We start from the raw sequence: 14212 nt of genomic DNA on the forward strand, positions 1-14212 counted from the left end.
AATGTAAGTGAGAGAGATAAATATTCTCACGTAACAGCCCTGTAATTTGGAACTTCAACCTCTTTTAAATGCAAGACAGTGCTCTGCCGATGTTTTTTTTTAAAAAATACAGCCGGCAGCCGTAAGCTCCTGCCGTGGAAGACGACGAGGACGCGCGATGCGCTCGGTGGCGTCGCCGGCCGGTGCAGCCTCTGCCGTCACCGTGCTGGATAGGAGACGAGATTTTCCTTGTCAATTCACCACGAGGTAATCGGTTTTAGCGCCGCTGTTAATCCATCCAAAAGCGGCCAGACTAGTGATGGAGATGGCGATCGGATGCTTATCTCGCTGTGTCCGAAATCCGAAACAAGAACAAGAGACGCAAGCGCGCGGGGGGGGGGGGGGGGGGGGGGGGGGGAGCGCTTCATATTCAGCAGCAGCAAAGGGGGAGAGGTAGCAGTGGCAGTTGCCCCCACGCAACAGCAACTCAGATGGCGGGCGGCGACCGCGGCTCCTCCGACGCGGAGGCGGAGCTCCGGCGGGGCTTCGAGACCCTCGCCGTATCGCAGCCGGACCCTGCGGCTGCGGTCTACGAGGTCCGCCTCAACCGCCCGGCGCAGCGCAACGCGCTCAGCCCGGCGGCCTTCGCGGAGATCCCGCGCACCATGTCCCTCCTCGACCGCCTCCCCACCGCGCGCGCCGTCGTGCTCTCCGCCGCGGGGCCCCACTTCTGCGCGGGCATCGAGCTGGGCGGGCCTGGGAACCCGCTCACCGCGTCCTCGTCCGGGGGCTCCGACCCCGTGGCCGCCGCCGAGGGGCTCCGCCGCGCGATCCTCGAGATGCAGGAAGCGCTCACGGCGATCGAGCGGTGCCGGAAGCCCGTCATCGCGGCGGTGCACGGCGCCTGCGTCGGCGGCGGCGTCGACGTCGTCGCGGCATGCGACATCCGGTGCTGCTCCAGGGACGCCACGTTCGTGCTCAAGGAGGTGGACATGGCCATCGTCGCCGACCTCGGCGCGCTGCAGCGCCTGCCGCGGATCGTCGGCTACGGCAACGCCGCCGACCTCGCGCTCACGGGACGCAAGATCACCGCCATGGAGGCCAAGGAGATGGGGCTCGTCAGCAGGGTGTTCGATTCCAAGAAAGAGTTGGATGCCGGCGTTGCAAAGATCGCCAAAGGTAAGAGCATCTCTATCTGTGCATGCTTCATATGGTCGTTCTTGCTTTGCTAAATGCTTTCCCCATTAAAATGTGTAAGATGAACTAAACAATCTGAATTAGAGCTTTAAACGTTTCAAGGAGCTGAATTGCTGAAATGCCTCTGGATGTTTATGTAGTTCATGTGTACAGAGCTGAAAGCAATAAATGCACTGGTGCTCTAATGTATGGAGTAGTAATAGGATTGGTAAACGGCGCATCGAAGCTTATATATTGTTCCACCATGTGAGTCTTATGCTCGTGGAATTCATATAGATCCATCCCCAAGGCAACCATGTGGCAGTCTTGGTGTTCAGTGATTGTGGCCTTAGATTGCGGTGCTCATTCCCATTCTATAATGAGAAGACACAGTTCTACAAATTGTCAGTTTGGTATTAAGCGTGTTGAAATTTGAATTGCAGATTAGTGCTTTCTCAGTTCATCATACTAGGTTAACTGCAAATTATCTTGAGCGCACGCAAGCATGACCTGTTAATTCTCAGTTTGAACTGAATTTGTCCTATCATTTCAGAGATAGCTGAGAAGTCGGCATGGGCAGTGATGGGAACCAAGGCTGTTTTGCTGAGAAGCAGGGATGTGACTGTAGAACAAGGCCTGGAGCATGTCGCCACATGGAACGCGGCAATGCTGAGATCTAACGATCTGAAGGAGGCCATCAGAGCCTTCCTGGAGAAGCGGAAGCCTGTGTTCTCAAAGCTGTAATGATCAGATACTATTACCTCTATATGCATAAGGAAGTGAAAAGAATAAAGTGGGGTGTCAGAAGTAGACAGGAAGTAGAAGTACCATCTGTGGTTGCAATTGGCGAAACATCCATCCTTGTCGGGGATCAAGTCGAACCGAAGTTGTTTTGGTTGATTTACGTCAGATGATCCCAGGATGTTCCTGTTCTGTTGCCTGTTCCAGCTCGTACACAGTGTCATTTCTTCGGCATCATATACGATATAGTTTTTTTTTTTTGATCAAGCAACGGGGGGCAAGCAGCCCACCTGAAACACTTCCATTGATCACCCCCAATTCGCTGAATCCCCCATATGATTGATTGTTCTTGCCATTTTGTCAGTTCCAGCATAACAAGGTGAAAGTCTGAACTTATTACTGCTGCGAACGGGCAAGGAATCAGTATATCCAAAAACTTTTGGATGAGCTGTTTGGCCAAAAAATTTTGAGCAGGAACAAGATTGCAGCATGTTAGTAACTCGAGAGATTTTCAAATATATACTCAAAATAAACAACATGCCAACCCAAAAAGAAACAAATAAATTAATCTTAGCATGGGTTGCTCAGATAGAGCGATGTTCATTAACTGCGAAGGTCAAATACTGTTCACAACCATTAACATCCAAAGCCAAGCAACTCAAACTGTTTCAGGTCCACCGCACCAATATATACAGACGAAAGCAGACGGTGCCAAACTGGAGACGTCACAAACCAACTGCTTCAAACAACATACAGGAAAGACGTCTCAAACTAAGAGAAAGGAGAAACTTAAATCCGGAAACAACCGCCGTACAAGTCATGGGTCTATAACATTAGTGGCCTCAAATCTCAAACCAAACAAGAAATTAGCAGTGAACTGGCACTAACAACCCTGAGTCTCTCACTACAGCCGCTTACATGGTCACTGCCATCATCGACCTGCTTCGACTCCCCAGCTTGTCCGCCCAGGGTTCATTGCCGAGGAGCCTTGCTCTTCTAAGCCTCCTCCAACAGCGAGGGCGTCACGGCTGAGATCTGGAGATGCACTACGAAACCTCCCATCCTTGTCCTCCAACAAGTTGCTCAGACCTGCTCCTAAATCACCAATCTCAGCTGCCATCCTTGGCTCATCCCAAGCCACTGGTTTTCTACCCATCTCAATGTCGCCGACAGCTCTCCCCATGTTTGGACTCATGAAACCATTTGTCGCACGAGGCCGTAGACCATGCTCCTGTAGGACCCTGCCACGGAAGTTGTTCTTGGAAGGAGGGATGGGTGTAAAGAAGATCTCCTTGATGTTTTCTACAACTCCCCTGTTGTATGGGTTGGCTCGTTGATCATAGCGATATCTGAAGTTCTCATATGTTGTCTACAGATGTTGAGGCGCGACTTATTAGCAATTGGCCCAATATACTTGCCATGAAGAGTACAAATATATCCTTGTGATTGCGAGGAACAGCTTTTACCTGATTTGTGCTCATGAGATACAAGTGGAACACAGAGAGGCCACCAACAAACCAAACAGCAATGAATGTATAGATGATTAGAGCAATAGATGCAGGGGTCTTTGCCATTGCCTTCCAAATTGTTATCTGCTCTGCATTTCTGATCTTAACAATGAACACCCAGCAGAACCCAAATACATAAAGGCAGAGCAGAGTTGTTGAGAACACAAACATATAGAAGAACCTGTAATTCCTCTGCACGAAAATAAGAAATATTGTAAGGTATTTCAAGTCTTTAACAATCCATCCATCAAATTTAAGCAGGAATGTAGACATTCTAAACAGCAAAGGTGCTGTCTATTTTAATAATGTGAGGCAATAAACGAATATAATAAAAGTAATAAATGATAAGACAGCAGGTGATACGAGATTTAAAATAAAGTGTTGGCAAAAGATTGTATACGAACAGCAAGGAATGCCATATGCAAACAAATCAGTCTATGTAAGAGAGAAGGACAGGCTTCCTGAATCACATGTGTTTAGTTAATGAACTTACCAGTCCTATGCATTGTCCAACCCATGGGCAGTGATGGTCAAAACGTTCCACGCAATTGTTGCAGATTGAGCAATGGGAGCAACGAGGAGGCCTGTATAACATGCAAGTGTCACAGTACTTTGTCTTCACAGTGATTCCATTGACAACAACATCCTTCACTCGGGGCAAACGCAAAGGTGGAGTCTGGTTAGCCCCAACCTCTGCATTGCCATCAAAACCTTCAGGTTCTGGAGGATGTGCATTGCGAGGTATGATACCCGGATCTCTTCCAGAAGTTAGAAGCAGAAGACTCAGATCTTGAAAAGTGGCAAAATGCTTAAACAAGGTAGAGGATATGTTACATATATACTTTTTTCTCTTTGCCAGCATGACCATACTCGAAGATAATTTGTGTATGTATCAAATTAAAAGATCAAGATAGGACCAGCAAAACATGCTTGGTGCTAGAAGCCTAGAACACAGCAAGCTAAAAGGACACAACAGGAAGAATAACCCCCCATTTCTTGATATCCAACTCAGGTATATCTACATAATCAGGGATCGCTTCAATTAACACATGGCACACAATAAAGGCGGATTCTCACATTTCGATACTATTAGGAGCAATTAAATATCTCGCTCAAGTACTATACCATCTGAAAAGTCACTTGCCCAATTAACATACACCAAATAATAAATGCAAAAGCAGAGTTGGATATTTCCTCTCTCTTATAACAAGGGGGAGGGGGGAAGGATCCTTTTCGTGATATCCAAAACCCAGTTACATTTATATAATCAGGATTCAGGAATCACTTTGTCATTTAACATAGTATGGCACACGATAAAGGCAGAATATTGCAGTTTGATGCCATTAGGAACAATTAAATGACAGCTCTTAAGTAGTATATTGTCTGGCAGGCCACTTGCCCTATTAGCATGCAACGTATAAGAAAGGCAAAAGGGAAAGTTGCATTTCCTTTTTCTAAACATATATTTTGATTGTAACGAAACTAACCACATAATCATGAAACAAGCAGTTAAATGCACAATACACCCGTCATTTGAAGAACTGAGGCTACCAGCTTCATTAAGACTCATACTAGTATTCCAGCAATTGCATATATTAAGTAGTGGAATCACACAACCCAGGAAATCAATGAAGGTGGTGAGTTGAAAAAATACCAAGAATGATACTCACATATGCTGTGAATAGAACTGCTGCAATCATTACAGACAATCCCATACCATAAGAGAAATTATCCATCAATTCCCTCGCAACGAATGCACAGAAGATTGATACTGGCGCGACAATGAGGAACATGGTGACAAACAAGGATCTCGCATCAGGTCCAAATATAAATCTCCCCTGAAGGAAAAACACCTGCAAAAGAATGGAAGCTACTGTTAATCACACTTTCCACTTCTAACACCACAAAAATAGCTTGAAGATCTCGTAAGAAAGAACTTCTCTCAAGCCATATCACCAATTGTGTATGCATAACTCACTCAAGAAAGAAAAGGTGGAAAAAAATCATTCTGAGTTACAACTGGCATTCGGTAGTAGGATCATTAATGCACTAGTACTCAGTCCTAACACTCAGGTTTGCTGTCCTGGACAAGACTACAGGCGTTTAACCTGTCCCAGAACCTACATTCTGAGGTACAAAACCATAGAATAAATGAGAAAAATTGACTAATCAATTTTTTTTGGACCAACAATGACCAACCGATTTCACCAAGCTCAACAAGGGAATTCTAACATATGCCTACGAAACAGGTCAATCTAGTACCAGTCCCTAGTAAGAAACAAACAGTTAATTTGAGTCGCCACCCCAGGAACGCGCAGATCCACACCACACACGCAACAAGGAAACGAGGGAAGGAAGAAAGGCGCAGAGGGACAGAGATAGAGAGAGGAGGGGCATTCCGCTCACATTGCTCCCCTTCCAGGCCTCGTACACCAGCGGCCCCTCCCCGCCAGCGCCGGCGCCGGCCCCGGCGCTGGCGCTCACTCCGTTCATCGCCGCCGCCCGCTCAGCCGCAAACCGCCGTCGAGATCACGGCACAGATCACTACATAGCCGGCGGCGCAGCCACCTCCCTCCCTCCACCCTCCGCCTCCCGGGATCGCCGCACCCCTCGTGATGTCAGCTCGCAATGCCGCCCCCCGCCGCTGCGCCGCCGCTGATGTCGGGAAGAGAGAGAGGGGAGGGGAGATGACACCAAAATGGAAGGGCCTTCTGCTGGGGACGTGTAGTAAATATGCCATGGTCCCTTCTCGTCTAACTCTTGCATAAAAGCCCTCCGGATTTTTCTGAATTTTGCTCCCCGTACGCAGCAGCGAGCAGCAGAGCTCCGCCATTTGCGCTATGCGCAGCAGAGGTAGCCTCCCCACTTCGTTGAGGAATAATGTTTGTTTCATATTTTTTGTTCAATATAAAATGGATTTGTGCCAACTTTGTGTGTGTGCAGAAAGTTGTTTGATTGGGGTTAGTGTAGCTGAAGGGGGGCTACTTGTCCACCACATCCTTGCTGGCAGGCAGGCAGGAGAATTTGGGGCAAGTTGGTGAACAAAGCTGAGAGGGTTTGTTGTGCCTCCAGATACTCTATTTTGAGATTTGTGGCAGTTAATTCTTCCTTCAAATGCAGTGTACCAGGAAGTTGCTGTTCGGTTCAACTGTTCAGCTGCAACTGTAATTGCCCAAGTCATTGCCAGGTCAAAGGAAAATCAAATGCCCCTTTCTTCGGCATGTGTCACAACAGGACTTTTCAGGTGCAGTCAGCTGGGCTGTACAGTGCTAACTGAAAAACTTTTTGTTTTGAAACGTAGAGATTATTAATTAATAGAGGAGAGTTAAACAAGGTCTAGGCCCAAAGCGCAAATAAAAAAAGAGTAAAGCGCTAACTGAAAGGCTGGGGGAAAATGAAATGATCTTTTTACTGATTTGATGGATTATATGACCTCCATGCACACACAAATGTAGTATGGTAATTGAGTGATCATTGCCTGTCATCACGAGCATTAGTTTCCGCAAAAAAAAATAGCGCTCCTTGCTGTACATGCAAAAAGAAGATTCCCCGTCACATCAAACTTGCGGTACATGCATGGAGTACTAAACGTAGATGAAATCAAAAACTAATTGCACAGTTTTGTTGTACTTTGCGAGACGAATCTTTTGAGCCTAATTAGTCAATATTTGGATAATAATTCACAAATACAAACGAAACGCTACAGTGTACTACAGTGCTACAACAGTAATTTTGGACATACAAATTCAGGGCAACTAAACAAGGATATGAGCGATGGAGTCATCAACCAATCAGCAGGCAAAATAGGATATGATATCAGCTATCGCCAACAAAAGAAAGAAAGAAAGAAAGAAAGGCAATCATGAAGCATAGGGTGTGAAAATGTGAAACCAGGCTGAAAAGTGGCGGAGCCAGTTGGACGCTGCGGCCGGCGCATCTCAATCTCCGCTTTCCCGAAAGCTTTTGACAGCCGGCCGCCGCTGTGAACCTTCCGAGCCCAATCATTTCCACTGTCCAGGGATAAACTACTGTATCGTCTTGAAATCTTCTGTGAGTATCGGACCAGGAGCAGCCTGGACCACGAACTGTACTTGTAGCAGCAAACGGATTAGCTCTCATGTCGGCCCAGTGCGGAAGTAGGGCCCAGGATCTTTCGGTGGGCCAGGTGTTTGATTGAAACTAACACGTCCAAATGGGTGGTTGTTGGTCTGGGGAAGGGAGGGTGTGGCCGAGGGGCGGATTGGCCCAAGAAGCGTTGGGCCGGACAACAAGGCTGAAAAGTCGCTGGGCTCCATTCCACTACTTTCAGCAGGTTAGGGACACGAAACATTTGTCTGCTGCTACCAAAACAAAGTGGAAACAAAACTTTGGAGCTCTCCTCTCTAGTACCATTTTTTTACGAAACCTTTTCTCTCCCCTTTTTCCCTTGCTGGTGTGAGCAAGCGATGCAGCAACCAAACTGTGTGAACAGTAGCACGCAATGTGCTTTGCACACGAGCTCAAGTTACCATTTCCCCTGCCCTACGGCAACCAGTGCGCCGCCACACCCGCCCCCCAAGGAAGGGTCGCCACGGCAACGAACGAAGCGGGTGGCACGTTCCGTCCGTGTCAGCCAGCACCCCCCGCGCCCGAGCAGCGGATGGGACGACGGCGTGGGTGGACGGTCGCGCGCGGCGGTGGCCCATCCGCCGGGCGGCCGGGTTCACTCCTCAGGCTCAGTCTGCGTGCGAGCCGAGCAAAGCAATCCGCGGCGTCCCGTTTCGGCAAAAGGCCGTGGCGAGGTGGGCGCGCGCCGCACGGATGGCTCTGCGCGGCGCGGGTCGCAGCGCGGCGACGGCGAGCGCGGGCGGCGGGCGCACGCAAGGTCCCACGCTGCTCTCGGCTGTTGCCGCGCCGTATCACTCTACGCGTACGGACGATGCGTGCGGTTCATTCCATGCGCCGCGAGCCGTCGGATCGGAAACCGTCCCGATCGTTGCCTGCCGTGCCGTGACCTCGCAAAGTTTCCCCTTGGCCTTGACCCTCGAGAACGCAGTAACGCGCGGCGGCCACGGACACTACCGCCTCGCCGGCCGGCAAAACGCGCGCGCTGGTGGGCACTCCGTTCGCCGCCGCTGGCACTTGCCGGGACGGCACCGGAGGGAGCCGCAAGCAGCTCGCGGGAGAGGAATACGCGATCGCAATCAATGGGGGATGGATGAACGCACCGGCCGGCCACGGGCCACCTGCTGCATGTGACGGAAGTTGAAGGGGCGCATCCGTGAACGCCTGCCAGCGGCGCCGCTTGCTTGCCGGGCAGGGTCGAGCGATCGAGCAGGATGCGTTGCATGGCGCACCGGCAGATCGGCTTGCCCGTCTGTTCGTCGTCACAGGACTCGGGAGTCCCGGAAAAAGGCAAAACCACGGCGCCTCTCCTCGACCTGTCGTCGTGCTGCGTGACTGGCAAGGTGGTGCACTATCTCCTCTCCTCTCCTCTCCTCCTCACGGCACAACGAACCATCAGTGCTCCTGCTTGGCCTGATGCGCCGACCAGCACGGTGGAGAAGCTCGCCACGAGGTGGCCGATCGAGCACGCTGACATTCCAATCCAACGGCGACGCGCGTGCCTCGCCGTTCACGCGGTACGGTGCAGCTCGGCTTGGCGTCGATCGGTCGGCAAAGAAGAAGAGACAACAACGGCGACGACTTTTACTTGTGATTCTTTTTGTTTTTTTGTCTCGAGTCTCTACTGGTCTACCACAGCACGAGGGGTGTCAGTAACTTTTGATTCCTTTTCGGACCCGGTGTGTTACTAGAGTAGAAAAGATTAGCGGGAGGTAAACAGTAATGTGGGGGATCCAATGTAGAGGTGCGTCAGGTCAGGACGTAATAAGGTTAAGAAAGGCAAGGGGCAACGGGCGGTGGCCATGGCGTGGAAGCTTCTCCCTCTCCTCCTCTTCGGGAAGGCAGCGAGGAAGACCACAAGGAATTCAATGGGGGATGCCACCAAAGGCAAAAAGGAGGCAAGGAAAGCCCCGGAAGAAACCGCACCGTACCTTGAGAACAGAGAGAGCAGTAGAGCACGGTAGCACACAAAGCACTGAACTCAACTACTGCCTAGAGATGACACGAGATGGATGCCTTGTTTCATGGGCAATGCAAATCCCAGGCCCATGAAAAGAGCACGGCTCCTACTCGTGTAACTCATCGTCGCAACAACGGGAAAAAAAAAACAGAGAACACTGCTGCAAATGCAATGCAATGCAAAGCTTGAATTCACCAGGCACAGCTATGAGCCATCAACCATGGCCACCGCTTCGAGCTTCCCATGGTCACGGGACACTCTCCTGGCCCTAGTGCCAGTGCCTTGTTGAGGAGGGAGAGGCGAGGAGGGCTTTCGTTTTGTGCAGGGGTAGGAGACTCCAAAAAGAAAGAGCTTTAATAAAGGGCCGAGACGGGAGGGGGCAGTTGAGTTCGAGGTTGAGTCCGGTTCACGCCACTGCCCCCCCTACCTATAAAACGGCCGACCCGACGGCCTCCGTCTCCGCTCCTCCACACGACGAGGCGACGAGATCTCACCGGGCCAAAAATCCCGCCCGCCGCCGATTGCCGCCGCCGGTGCCTATCGATCCGCCGACTGCCATCCAGCAGATCGGCTTCCTTATCCGTTTGGATCCCCCTCTCGTGTCCGGCGATGGAGGGGCGGCCGGCCGGCGCGTGGCGGGTGCAGGGGCCCGCCGGGGCGCCCGTCGCGGCGGGGCTGCCCATCGGATTCCGCTTCCGCCCCACCGACGAGGAGCTGCTGCTCCACTACCTCCGCCGCAAGGCGCTCGCCTGCCCGCTCCCCGCCGGCATCATCCCCGACGCCGACCTCGCGCGCCTCCACCCGTGGGACCTCCTGCCCCCAGGTACCGTACCACTCCGTCGATCCGTCGCTCTCTCGAACTCGATCGCCGCATCCCGCATTGGCATTGATCTGAAGTCTGAACTTAACGCAGCAGCAGCAGGCGGCGACGCCGACGGGGAGCGCTTCTTCTTCCACCTCCCGGCGACGCGGTGCTGGCGGAAGGGCGGCGGCGCGGCGAGGGCGGCCGGGACCGGCCTCTGGAGGCCGTCCGGGAAGGAGAAGCTCGTCGTCTCGCCGCGCTGCAAGCGCCCGGTCGGCACCAAGCGGACCCTCGTCTTCTACCGCGGCCGCGGCCGCGCCGCCGCGCGCACCGACTGGGCCATGCACGAGTACCGCCTCCTCCCCTCCGGACTCCACCCCTTCCACGGCTGCGCTGCCGCCGGCAACGCCCCCACGGCCCATGTAAGCGTACTGTAGCATGCACGATCCAGATTGTAACCTGTGAATTGCCACGGCGGCTAATTGCTCTTTCGTGGTGATAAATCGATTCAGGTGAGCTGCCATGGCGCGGCGGCCGACTGGGTGGTCTGCCGCATATTCAAGAGGACCAAGCCGGCGGCGCACCGCGGCCAGGAAGATGACGATGCGGAGGAGCCTTCGTCGCCGTCGTCCGCGTCGTCATGCGTCACCGACACCTCCGAGGCTGGCGACCAGGAGCAGGACGGTGACGACGAGGAGAGCAGCAGCAGCAGCAGCAATGGAGGCAGCAGCTGCAGCGTCGCCTCCAATTGAGAGGAGTAGAGTTGACTAGGCCGTTAATCACGGGCGCCATGTTCTAAGGAACGCCCTCCCGTGCCCTTCTAATGTCGCCGTAGGAATCCTAAGCACCTAGTAGCAAGCAATAGAGAGAGGAAGAAGAAGATCGAGCTCAAACAAAAAAGAAAAGAAAAGAAAAAAGCTAATGGCTTTGCTATGTTTGAGCTCGACGCGAATCAAGGATGTTAATTAGCGAGAAATTAATCAGTTCCCTTTTGGCAATCAATCATCATGTGCTCTGTCAACGTCCTCCCTGAGTTCATCTTATGTTGTCTGGAGTGAAGTGTGAACCAGAACAACCTCACTTATTCGCTCAACCTCTTTTATACTCTGACGCATTTTGCTTCATCCTCTTTTCGATTTCTTGCTGTCACCAAACACTTGTGCCAACTGCAAACCAACTGCAAATAAAACTATGCAGAAATGGAAAGCCAAGCAAGCCAAGCTCCACAAGGAACTGATGCCCCAGCATTGCAAGACACATGCAGAGATGAGAGAGAGACCAGGGCATAGCTTCAGTGCAAGGAACAGCAAGACAGGGCATATATACAAAGCAAGAATCAGGCACGGAAAGGAGGCAGAATAAAGCTGAAGGTTTGAGCATGGAGAGAAAAAAGGTAGGCCAGAAAGGGCAGTGCACTTAGGAGGAGGGGAGGGGATGCAGAAAGGAGACGATGATAAGGTTCCTGATACTCCCACTGATTGGCAAGAGGCAGAGGCGAGATACCTTTCTTCCTCGGGGGGCCTTTCTCACAGGAATAAGAAACCTGCTGGTCTTCTGGCGACTGGCGAGAGGAAGACGAAGACGAATAGGAATAATCTCGCTGGTGGTGTAATCCTGACGGCTGGCCACGGTCTGGTCTGGTCCAAGTGTCCAACGGCTGCAGATGCCAAGCACAAGCAAGCTCATCACCTAGCCCCAGCTTTGAATCAAATCGAAGCGAATATTTGTTGGGGCAAGATGAAAGATTTGGGGGAATTGTTCCCGCGCACTGAGCCCGCGGCTGGCTGATTCACACCGTCGCTGTCCCTAAGTAATAGCTAGAGACAGATGCGTTTCTGCAACCGACGATGATTCGGTTCCTGCTCCGTTTGCGGCCGGGGACGACAAGCAAGAGCCACGGTGCAGCGGCGTCGAGGATCGCGGGGTGCCATGACGCACGAGTGAGATCACCACCGAGCTGCTTGCTTGCTCCTGTGAAGCAAACTGCAAGCCGGCGTGAAAAGGAAGTGAGCGTGAGCATCTGAAATTGACTCGGTGCTTAGCAGACAGCATCATCGGAGGGTTTTTTTCTTCGCTGAAAGGGAAGCCGGACAGCTCAACTCTTGAGTGATCGCTGTCCCCTCTTGATTTCAACCACGGAGGAGGAGAAAAATCGCTGCCATGAAGCAATTTGAGTGTTTGACTCGCGCCGCGGGCTCCTTGTCTTTTCGTCAGGGTTCAGACCAGGGATTGATTACTGGACCTTGGAGGCAGATGACAGAACCGGACATGGTTTACAAGTCGTTAACAGCTGGTCAGCATCGGGGAAAACATAAAGCGTCAAAGCCGTACTGATCGGACAGTAACAGCAGGCCATGACCATGACTCTATGAGGGGATGGAGGAAGGGTATCTTTGATTCATCGAGCAAGACGCTGCTGCCTCGCAGGAGGTTGCCAATAATTCAAGGCAGCCCACGCAGGCACAGGCGGCAAGCAGCAAGGGTCGCGCGCAGGGGACGGACGGGCGACGGACGAGACAGCGGCAATCACACTGCAGAGATCGCCATCAACCGCTGGACGGACGGATTGATTGATTCTGCACGGCTCCCCCCGATTCAATGCCGGCCATGCGGGTACAGTGTCCTCCTCCCTTCCCTCCTCCGGCCTCCGCCTCCGCTCCCTTGGCCGCAGCACGGCGTCGCACGGACAGGGTGCGACGCAAGCGAGCGGCAGGTGTCACGACGCCGTTGGCCGCCGGAGCAGCCGGGAGACCGCCGGACGCCGGAGCCTTGCAAAGGAAGAGCGAGCGGCGCCGTGCAGACGCCATAGGTGTCCGTGCACTGTGACAATAACAATAACGCTCGCTGCCGGCTGCTGATCGCGACGTGCGTGTTTGGTGCCCTCCTCACGCAACGCAACGCCATGGGGGGAAGACTGATGTCACGGAGGCGGGTGCCTGACGGGAGCACACACGTTTGATCCGGGGGGTTCAGTTGGTACCGGGAGGAAGCTCGTTTGGGAGGAGAACGTCCCGGATTGAGGTGGTTTCTTGCAGCGGGTTGCTAGCTTGGATCCCACTCTTCGAGTACCACCGCGTTTGAAAGGTTGGCAGCTGCGGATCTGAATCTGAATAGGCGACGCAGCACCGAGGAATTATGGCTGGCTGCCAACAGTAAGTACATGCACAGCAAATGTAAAGTTTTGAATGAGATGGGCAACCAATGACTAGTCAGTACCCTAGTCACTACTCACTTGTAAACATCTATGGATGGAACCAGCAGCAGATGAGACGAGCCTTGTATTCATTGCCTGCTGGTCACAGGTGACATATACAAAAGTGTTTTGTGGCATGATTAGGTCAATCAGGGCAACGGATACTCCTGCTGGTTATCAGGCACATCTGCTTGGCATTTATCGGATGGATTACACAAGTTGCCATTGGTGACAAGCATCTCTCCTCGAGCTCATGTCCTGAAACTGAAAGGGATGCTAATCTGGTCGTTGGGCCATACATTGCGGATCAAGCAGGGATACCAGATCGGAATGCGTCCTAGTTGAGCCCAGTTGTTGGTCAAACAAACGGTGACCAAGCGGCGGTTCGTGCTCGAAGTAGTGCTAGAATTATCCTCTTGGAACATGTTCTAATAATCATAAACAAAGATGGCCATTGTTCAAACAAAAAAAAATAAACAAAGATGGCTCTGCCTCCTTGCGCGTGTGCCCGGGTGCTTCCCTTGTCTTTCGAACAATGAGCAGGAAATCAGTGGGCAATCACAAAAACAACCCCTATTACGAGCCTGTCCCCATCTATGGATTCTTGACACTTTTTTAGTACGAGCGACTGAAGCGAGCACATGGATTCTGAATCCCAAGTGCTGCTTGTGGCGGTGCCTCCTTGTCTGTTGTCTCTGAAAATATTCTGAATGAAAGCAGGTGGCAGTGCCATGGTCCATGGAGCATCA

At 52.1% G+C, this 14212-nt stretch overlaps 3 protein-coding genes across 5 annotated transcripts; 2 read left to right on the forward strand and 1 right to left on the reverse strand.

Moving 5' to 3' along the window:
- Nucleotides 1-396: 396 nt before the first annotated feature.
- On the forward strand, nucleotides 397-2155 carry LOC101782993 (delta(3,5)-Delta(2,4)-dienoyl-CoA isomerase, peroxisomal). The gene is made up of 2 exons (XM_004971065.3): nucleotides 397-1158; nucleotides 1709-2155. The coding sequence occupies exons 1-2, from the start codon at nucleotides 471-473 to the stop codon at nucleotides 1897-1899; spliced, it is 879 nt and encodes a 292-aa protein (XP_004971122.1). The 5' UTR covers nucleotides 397-470; the 3' UTR covers nucleotides 1900-2155.
- Nucleotides 2156-2460: 305 nt separating this feature from the next.
- On the reverse strand, nucleotides 2461-6095 carry LOC101783398 (probable protein S-acyltransferase 7). The gene is made up of 5 exons (XM_012846610.2): nucleotides 5811-6095; nucleotides 5075-5257; nucleotides 3898-4194; nucleotides 3363-3596; nucleotides 2461-3265 (listed from the first exon to the last, which is right to left on the reverse strand). Exons 1-5 carry the CDS (start codon nucleotides 5895-5897, stop codon nucleotides 2828-2830), a joined length of 1239 nt encoding a protein of 412 aa, XP_012702064.1. The 5' UTR covers nucleotides 5898-6095; the 3' UTR covers nucleotides 2461-2827.
- A 3750-nt stretch (nucleotides 6096-9845) lies between these two features.
- LOC101783799 (NAC domain-containing protein 83-like) lies at nucleotides 9846-11291 on the forward strand. Of its 3 annotated transcripts, none has more exons than XM_004971067.2 (3): nucleotides 9846-10291; nucleotides 10382-10692; nucleotides 10783-11291. In XM_004971067.2, exons 1-3 carry the CDS (start codon nucleotides 10078-10080, stop codon nucleotides 11020-11022), a joined length of 765 nt encoding a protein of 254 aa, XP_004971124.1. In that variant the 5' UTR covers nucleotides 9846-10077; the 3' UTR covers nucleotides 11023-11291. The 3 variants fall into 3 exon arrangements, with proteins under 3 accessions (XP_004971124.1, XP_004971126.1, XP_004971125.1); XM_004971069.4 differs by having other exon boundaries at nucleotides 9876-10291; nucleotides 10388-10692; XM_004971068.3 differs by having other exon boundaries at nucleotides 9879-10291; nucleotides 10385-10692.
- Nucleotides 11292-14212: the final 2921 nt, after the last annotated feature.

This window comes from Setaria italica, chromosome V, assembly GCF_000263155.2.
Source record: "Setaria italica strain Yugu1 chromosome V, Setaria_italica_v2.0, whole genome shotgun sequence".
NCBI classification, from domain to species: domain Eukaryota; kingdom Viridiplantae; phylum Streptophyta; class Magnoliopsida; order Poales; family Poaceae; genus Setaria; species Setaria italica.